Source organism: Loxodonta africana, chromosome 6 (genome assembly GCF_030014295.1).
Source record: "Loxodonta africana isolate mLoxAfr1 chromosome 6, mLoxAfr1.hap2, whole genome shotgun sequence".
NCBI lineage: Eukaryota > Metazoa > Chordata > Mammalia > Proboscidea > Elephantidae > Loxodonta > Loxodonta africana.
Genome location: NC_087347.1, coordinates 70,730,652 through 70,739,067, shown reverse-complemented (window position 1 = coordinate 70,739,067; position 8,416 = coordinate 70,730,652). Strand labels below are relative to the sequence as shown.

Sequence of the window (8,416 nt, the reverse complement as noted above, 5' to 3'; positions counted from 1 at the left end):
AAGCGGGGCCTGGGCGGCCAGACACACAGAAGAGGCAGAGGAGAAGCGGCTGGGTGGCAAATACAAAAATAGAAACAATTTGTGTGTGGGGGGGGCGGGGGGGCACTCGCCAGACCTTCGGGCCGGCTCCTTCCCCCCAGTTCGGGGCAGGTTCCCTTCGGCCGCTGGGTCCCCGGGGCGCCCCCTGGCGGCAACGGTAGCAGCGGGTAGCGTGCAGAGAGCCCAGGGGCGCATCGAGGGCGCGAGAGCGCAGGGGGCGCACTGGGGACTCCCGGGCACACGCAGAGGGGCGGGCGCAGCCCCCTGGCGGCGGCGACGTAGTTATCTGGTGAGCGGCGCCTCGTCCCTCTGGTCGGGCGGGCTCACCGCGGTCTTGCTAAGCACCGCGGCCGAGTAGGGCAGGAAGCCGCTCTCGGAGCGCGGTGCCGCGGCGCTGCAGCCGAAGTCCGAGGCCCCCGCGGCCCCCGCGCCGCCGCCGCCAGCCCCGCCGCCGCCACCGCCACCCCGGGAGCCTAGGGCCGCCGCGGCGGCTGCAGCGGCTGCTGCTGCCGACTGACTACTGTGGCAACTGAGGCACGAGCAGGGCGCGGACCCGCCGCTGGGGGGCGCCCCGGCCGCCGCGGCCGAAGAGGCCGCCGCCGCCGCCGCCGCTGCAGCCGCCGCGGCCGAGGCCGCACTGTTGAGCCCCGCGGCGGCCGCGGGCGCCTGGTAGAGACCCGGGTGACGGAAGCTGCACAGCAGCTCGGGCCGCGAGTAGGGGTGCGAGAGGGCCCGAAACGTGTCCAGCGGGCGGATGGAAGTGGCAAAGGGCGACGAGGCGGCGGCGGCCGCGCCAGAGGCCGCGGCTGCTGCAGCGGCCGCCGTGACACCCACGTGCGGGTAGTAATGCAGCGGCACGTGCGAGTGGAAAGGATAGGGCAGGCTTCCGGTGGCGGCCGCGTGCGTCATCATGTAGGTGTAGAAGCTGGGGTCGGCCGGGTGCGGCCAGGACATGGCCAGGCGCTGCCGCTTGTCCTTCATGCGCCGGTTCTGGAACCACACCTGCGGGGAGAGCCGCGCCGCGGCCCGAGTTAGGGAGCGCCTCGTGGCCCCGGTCCCGCCCCAGGCCTTCCTGTCCCTCCCGGGCCACCGGGTGGCCTGGCCTACTCCCCTCCGACTGGGCCCAGCCCCGAGTCCCCTCAGCTGGCTCAGCTGGGACAGTGAGGACTGCAATGTGGACCGGCGGGGGCACAGCCCCCTGAGCGCAAAGTCTTCTCCGGTGTGTCTGACTGCTGTGGCTCTGGGGCTCCTGCTCCCTTCCTTCTTGCTTCTTGCTTTTTCTCATCCCCACCCAGCCGTTCCGTTCCCTCCCGCCACCCATCGGTGCCCGACCTCGCTGAGCACCCGACTCTCAGTCCTGGGATTTGTACAGGGATTCTGGGCAGCCTTGGAAGAGAGGCTGCCGCAACAGCTTTTCTGATGGGTGGGAGCGCGAGGTCTTGAGCCCTTGGAGCTGTAAGGACCTACCCCTAGGGGCAGGGATACGATTTTTATATTGAAGGGATGATTTTGTTAGAATCATTTGCCTTAAATGAATGGCGGGAGTAATGTCCCCTTACACTGGGAAGGAGACTTTTCTACGCCTCCCAACACAGTATCTAGTAAAGTACTAGATATCATTCGTCACAACCCTAAATTAAAGAAAGAACCCGATCAAACCGAAGAGAGAGTTCTACACCCCTGCCCTAGCCTCGTGTAGTTTCCTTTTTATTTATTTTTTCTAGGATGTGAATCCCCGGGGAAGTGTTCACGAAGGCGCCCAATCTTCTGGCTATCTCAGCTTGGCGTATAATAAAATTAGTCACCTAAAGACAATAAGGACAATTTCATTGTTTCCCCTACCCCAAGAGGTTGCCTTTGCCTCGTTGCCCAAGATAAAAATGTTTAGGAAACTACTTTCTCTACCCAATCGATTAAAAAAAAAATACAGTATCCTTTTCTCCATGTTGTAACGATTTATGTGGAAAATAAATCTCCAAGATCAAGAACAAATGAAAAGTGTCACCTCTGGTTCGTGCTAGAGGAACAAAGTCAGGCGACTTTGCCGCCGAGGGGCAAGTGGGGCCATCCCCACCCCATAGGCATGGGCAAAGGGCACCTGGGCAGGAGCTGGTCAGAACCCAGGCGAGGCGAGCGTTTGCGGCGGAGGCGCCGCCATTGCGGGGCTTTCCCAGGTCAGCCAGGCCGGCAAACCTTTCGGATTTGGCAGCCAAGAAATAAATAAGTCAACTCCTTTTGTGACACCCTTTCGCCCCCAACCCCCGGCGAGTCTCCAGACCCTCAGCAACATCCACCCACCCAGAAAGGGGAAAATAAACAAAAATCAACCCAGACTCCCCCAGGGAGGCCTGAGCAGGCGCGCTCTGGAATCGATACCTTGATGGTGGTTTCGGGCAGGTTGAGCGCGGCGGCCAATTCGCACCGGCGGGGCCGCGACACGTAGTTCTCCCGGTAGAACTCCTTCTCCAGGCGCGCGATCTGCTCCCGGGTGAACGCAGTGCGATAGCGCCGCACCTGATCCGCGCCGGAGCCGGAGCCGCCCAGAGCCGCGCCCCCGCCGCTGCCGCCGCCGCCTCCATGTAGACTGCCGAGGCCGGAGCCCGACGCCGACGTCGTGGTTCCTGCGGCCGAGCCGCTCTCCGCGTACCCTGGCAAAGAAACGGCCGACAGCGCATGAGTAACTGGAGGACCTGGAGCCCCGCGCCGGGGCTGCGCACCGATGGAGGAAGCCGCGACAGGAAGGCGAGGCGCTGCTGAAATTGATGGAGTCTGTCATGCTTACAAATTGCTGCCGTTAGTGGAATCAATAAAGTTTGGGGAGCCCTTGATAACTAAATAAGAAAGGAATTAGAATTTTTTTGGTTTTTACGATTAGTAAATTTCAACTCAGGAGGAAATTGGCCAAGGGAAAATGCCTACCTCCGGGTGTAGTTTGAGAAGCTCTGGGTTTGCAATGGTATGGAGATCGCCGGGCAGTTTTCTGCACGGCCTTTAACCTTTCTTTGACAATCTTTTGGGTTAGGTTAAAATTATTTTAAGATTAGTAAAACAGCAGCAGCTCAAACCCGAGCCATTAGGGCGTGGAATCTACTTTTCATCTCTTTTTCTCCTGCTGACCCAAGCGGGTTGAGCAGACGTGCCCAGCGAAGCTCCCTCCAGCTTACCCAGAAGAATGCCTCCTCCACCTGGCCCCCGGGGCTCACAGGCACTGGGCGGAGGAGTTTGGAGCAGCTGCCCAATGCACCCTTCTCTGAGCGTGGCTTATCCGCTGGCCCGGGGTCGCTAGAGTGGCTCGGGCTTTTGGACCCGTGTTCGGACACATTTTCTCCGGCTCAGGAGCCGGAACGAGCGGGGCGGCTCGGCGCCCCAGGCCTGTGCCACGCTGAGAGGCTCAAGTAGCTGAGCGCGAGGGCACGGTCCCCAGCATCGTCCCGCCCCCGCCGGAGCCAGTTCCTGGCAGCTCGCGTGCAGAGGGCCAGAGAGGGGCAAAGGGACGGGGAAGGGCCGGCGGGGGTCAGCAGGGAGGATGGGGCTGAAGAGGGCGACGGCGCGGGCGGCGCGGTCGATTACCTTTGCCATTGTTTTCCTTGAGCGGCGCAGCACCGAGGCTGCCGGGGGAGCGCAGCGTAGAACAGCCCACCTCCACGTCGCTGCTCATGTCGGCCTCGGCGGCCGCCTCTGAATAATGACCCGGCTTCTTGCGGCTCTCAGAGGCTGAGGCGATTTCGGACGAGACGGTGCTTTCGCTGCCGGGGTGCTGCAGGTTGAATAAAGTGTCTATTTCGAATTTGCCTTTGGCGGGGAGGTCTCCTAGAGCGCCGTGCAGGGGGGCGGACGGCAGGCGCGGGCTGAGGCGAGCCGGGTGCTGCGAATTTTCCAGGGCCTCCAGCACAGCATTGCCAGCCGAATCGGACAAGTTGGAGAACCTCTTGCCTGCCGTGGGGCTGTGCAGCCCTCTCTCCATCAGAATCATCTCTTTTCTTATTCTTTCCATCATCTCAGCTTTCTAAAAAATGTCACAGTAGCCCGGCTGCCCCGTCCTAATGATGGGCTGCGCCTAGGGCTAATTCTCATTCAGCCCCAGCGAACGCCTCTAAGTATTATTATCTCTTTTGGAGGGAGGCGGAAAAATTGTGGGATGCCAGAGCGAGGGAATGACTGGTCAAAATGACCCATACATCCTTCCGAGCCCGAGATGTCATTCATCAAAAAGTAGCGCCCGCTCGTCATTAAGGTACGAATGACGCCGTTCGAATGATCATTTATTGTAACAGGTTTATAAGCAAATAAATACACGCTCCTGTCAGTGGGTAATGAAGGCGGCTTCGGAGCAGACAAATAGATCCAGGTAGGAGGCGAGAAGAGACAAGAAGTGAAGAGGAAGGCTCTGGTCCTTTGCCCGCTCGGAGCCCGCTCTGCTCGCCCAGGGGTTTGGCCTCGGGGGTGAAATTGACAGTCTGATTAATAGAGCGCGCCGCAGCACATTTCCCCCTTCATTTAGGGGCATCATTACGCTTTCAGTTTGCTGGGTTGCCCCTTAGGTCCTAATCATGCAGCGCCTTCCTCATTTTTCCTCGGACACAGATACGTGTTAAATAATAGATAATGCTTTGAGTTTCCAGAGTAGATCATTGGGAAAGATTTTTTTTTTTTAACATTTACAAGCTGGGGGCGTGAGAGGGGGGAGGACAAGGGGGAGGATACAGGAAGAGTTGCGTAAGGAGACCTTGTGCACCGCTCTAGATTACTTATCTTTCGGATTTCAGAACCAAATGTGTATTTCATTTAACAAATAGGACTCTGAGTTCTTTCCCTCCCTACTTCTCTGCCTCCACCTGGCTGCTCTCCTCCCATCCCAGCACAATGACAGAGAAAGAAAGAGAGAAGAAAAAGAGGAAAAGGAAATATCTCCTGGAGCTTTGAAAGCACTTTCGTGCTACATGGCTGGGGAAGCGCGTTGGGCAAGCGTAACCAAACGGAAATCATTAGGTCCTCTCTGATTTTCTAATACAGCTTGCAGAGTGAGTTCGGAACTCGAAGTCCTGGGTTTTTTACTTTTATAATCCTGCTGATAGATAGACTTCTCGCCTACGCATTTTCCCTGGGGGAAATAAACTCGACTGGATGATTCGATAGCAGAATTCGACAGCTAACTTTAAACACAGTCGAGATTTACAGTGCCGTATGGGCAAAAAAAAAAATTTTTTTTTTATGGGCCACCCCAAATCCGCTTTTTACTTTGCCAGCTTTCCCCTTCCCTTCTCAAATCGAATTATTTGTGGCGAAGTTGCCAGATTTCTAATTCAAAGGGGCAAAGTGGAGATTCTGCCTCCTCCCCCGACCATATCGCTGCCCTCCCTTCCCCATCTTGTTCTTCTTTCTCTGTGTCCTCCCATCCCCTTACCTGTAGCCCTGGGTATTCCCGGCTCTGAGACCGGGCGCGAAGAAGAATCGCCCACTAGCCTTGCTGCTGCTCCTCGCGGCCCCAGCTTGGCAGCTGAGCCTCTGGGCGATAACACTGATGGTCATAATGACGCCGATGGCAACCATTTTAACGATGATCAATCTTCTCTCAAGGCCGCGCTGCGGCGCCTCTCGCACTTCCGCCCCACCCTGCCGGGACCTGAGATGAGCTGTGCCCTCCTGTCAGGAGGTCCAAGGGGAGAGATCTGCGGGACGGTACAGGAGAGGACAGGGACGGGACACCGAGGTCAGCCCGAGATCTTCCAAAGCGGCCAAGAGACCCTGGGAATCTGAGCTCTGGGCGCGGGTCCTGCATTCTCGCCCCGGCGCCAACCGGCACCCCTATCGGGCCCCCTCCCTCCCCCTCCTGCCACGCCCAGCACACCCGGGTGCGTTAGTGGCAAATCCGACATCTATTTGCCCATCGCTCTGTTGGCACTTTCCTTTTAGCCTTGGACCCGTTGAGGGTGCGTCAGGAATGTAAGGGGAGGCGAAGTGTGAAGTATATTTATATACATATACACACACATATAGTCAACGCCAAAAGTTTCCTTCCTGTTCCTCTTGGCGCCAACTTATTTCAACAACGCGCGCTTTGCTTCGAAAATCAATTCCACCTCTTCAAAGTAGTAAATGAAAATTTTCCCCAAGGTGAGAAACGGAAAGCTCGGTAGGCACGCGGTGGGGGAGGGGGGTCGGGTGAGTGGGGGCCTGGAACCAAGGTGACAACTTGACCCGGCGTCCGCCTCCGCCCCGTCCCCAGATGCCACCCGGCTGCGAGCTCGGGGCGCCCCCCTCGCTCCGGCCTTCCTGCCGGAGCCCAGCCCTCCGGAGGGCCCCCCCACCCCGACTCCCCAGACCCAACACCCAGTTCCACCGCCCCTGGCAAGCCACAAGCAGCTGGGGGGGAGGGTCGCTGCCCCAGGGGCTGGCAAGGGAACCCCCCTCACAAGGGAACTCTCCTTGCTCCGGGGCTGGTTCCGAACTGAATGTGGCACCTCGGTCCATCTCGGGCCGGTGGGAGGCGGTCCGTGGCCCGAGGCAGGGGGTGGGGGGCGGCAGAGGCGCGGCCCGGGCGGAAGTCTGCCGAGGCCTTTATTGCTGTCGTTTGGCGCCCCCGTCTGTCTTCCTCGCAGTTACCGCGACTGTGAGCAGCTTTCCAATCGTCGAAGCCGTTGCCCCGGGCTGGGGTGCGGACGGCGACCCCTTCCCCTGTCACCTAACTGGCGGGCCCCCCACTTCCTCCCTCCCTTCCTCTGAGACCTGGTGCCCCCGGTCCCGGCGGCTGGGACAAATCGGACCAAAGCCCTGGTCTGTTGAGAAGGGAAAACACCATTTTTCGGCGACCCCTTCATTCATTACTGGCTTTGAAACTACTTTGCACCTTTTAAATAACGCTAACATCACGTACACTAGCACGTTTATTACAAAAGGACATTCGAAACTATGTTAGGGAAACGACTCACAGTAAAAGACACGTATAATTTTTCCTCTAAACTATGTTGAGCAGACAATGTTACGTGGGACACAGTGAACATTCCAGTTCAATGGTTAATGTTTTTTAATTTATTTAGATTCCACACCTACTATTAGTAGTTGCAAATATATAGGCTGACAAATACATAGCGCTTACTATGCAATTCTAAGCGCTTTTTACATATATTTTCTCGCCCAAAGCTCACAGCAACTCTACAAGACAGCCACTACTGTTGTTCATTTTTCAAAGATGAGGAACCGGCAGGGCAAGGCGGAGAGGGTTAGGAGTTTGCTCCTGGTTGGCACGTATCTAGGATAATATCACAATTATAAGGTAGTTAAAAGCTTTGCGCAGCATTTCTGATCGATTTTTCTCATCTACATATGTCTTCTTTAAATACAGGCCTGCCTTGAAAATATTGAGTCTGTGTAGAGAACCGTGAGAAGATGAGCGCAGCTCTGTTGGTGTTTTTTCCATGAAATGCCCAAACCGCGCACCTCCCCTAGAGTGTCCAGGCTGGGAAAAGACCTGTCAAACGTCCCCGGGTTTTAGACGCAGCCTCTGGCCGCCAAAGCCTCCTACCCACTTTCAAGGTACAGGACCCACTCAATAAAGCAAAACAAGAATCCAACCTACGCCCTCGCGGTTTGGCAAGAATTTTTAAGAAGCCTCGGCGGGGACGGGGGAGGGGAGACTTTCTCCGTACGGACTGAAAAGCACTTTTTGCTCGAAAGGAGGAAAGACATGAAAGAGGCCTAATTTTTTGTTAGGCCTCCAGACTAAATATTTATTTCTTGGGCAGCGGCGGGTCCTCCGAGGTGAAGTGGTAAACACTCTTGGCCTGCGACTGCAGGTAATAAAAACCTGCCCCAGCTGCCCGAGAGGAGAGGAGCTGGTAAAACCTGGGCTGCTGCGGAGCCCCGCTGCTGCTCGGGCCTGACTCCCCTCTTTCGCGCCCCAGCCAGGGCCAAGAACCCGCCGAACCCGAGTCTGGACGCCTGTTGAGGGCTGGGACTGCGAGGAGTGGTGGGAAACAGGATGGCTAGAGCCAGGGCTGCGAGCCCTGGGCACGTTTTCTTTTAGACTAAGTGCGGCCGGGTGGCTGGAGGTTTCTGTTTATAAGGGAAGACACAGGTTTAGTGACTCCAAGCCTGGCTTCGCACTGACGGCTTCATGCTACCGTCCCTCGGCAGGCCGCTTCTCGCTGTCTCGTCTGGATCTCTCTGGCTGCCTCTGTCTCTCTTCTTCCCTCCCCCAACAAGTCCGCGCCCCACTGGACACCGCAAGTGGTGAGTGGGTGGCTTTCTCCCTGGACTCTGAGGCTACCCAGACCCGTCACCTGCCTTGAGCTCGCGCGCCCGCAAAAACTTGCAGGGACATCTAGCGCCAGGCGTGGGGAACTGCGGCCCGCCAAGCCGGGAAGCCGAGTCCCGCCAC

General features: G+C 57.7%; 1 protein-coding gene across 1 annotated transcript; it reads right to left on the bottom strand.

Annotated features, from left to right (window-relative positions):
• Nucleotides 1-321: 321 nt before the first annotated feature.
• Nucleotides 322-4,163, bottom strand: EVX2 (even-skipped homeobox 2). Its single transcript, XM_003406209.3, has 3 exons — nt 3,610-4,163; nt 2,416-2,687; nt 322-1,041 (listed from the first exon to the last, which is right to left on the bottom strand). Exons 1-3 carry the CDS (start codon nt 4,034-4,036, stop codon nt 322-324), a joined length of 1,419 nt encoding a protein of 472 aa, XP_003406257.3. The 5' UTR covers nt 4,037-4,163.
• Nucleotides 4,164-8,416: the final 4,253 nt, after the last annotated feature.

Bases quoted from the DNA above. Each gene is read 5' to 3' on its own strand.
- EVX2 (XM_003406209.3), bottom strand. From the start codon at position 4,036: ATGATGGAAAGAATAAGAAAAGAGATGATTCTGATGGAGAGAGGGCTG. The intron at 2,688-3,609 runs GTAATCGACCGC...TTTCTTTGCCAG, and splicing joins CAAGGAAAACAATGGCAAAG to GGTACGCGGAGAGCGGCTCG. The intron at 1,042-2,415 runs GTATCGATTCCA...CTCTCCCCGCAG, and splicing joins TGCCCGAAACCACCATCAAG to GTGTGGTTCCAGAACCGGCG.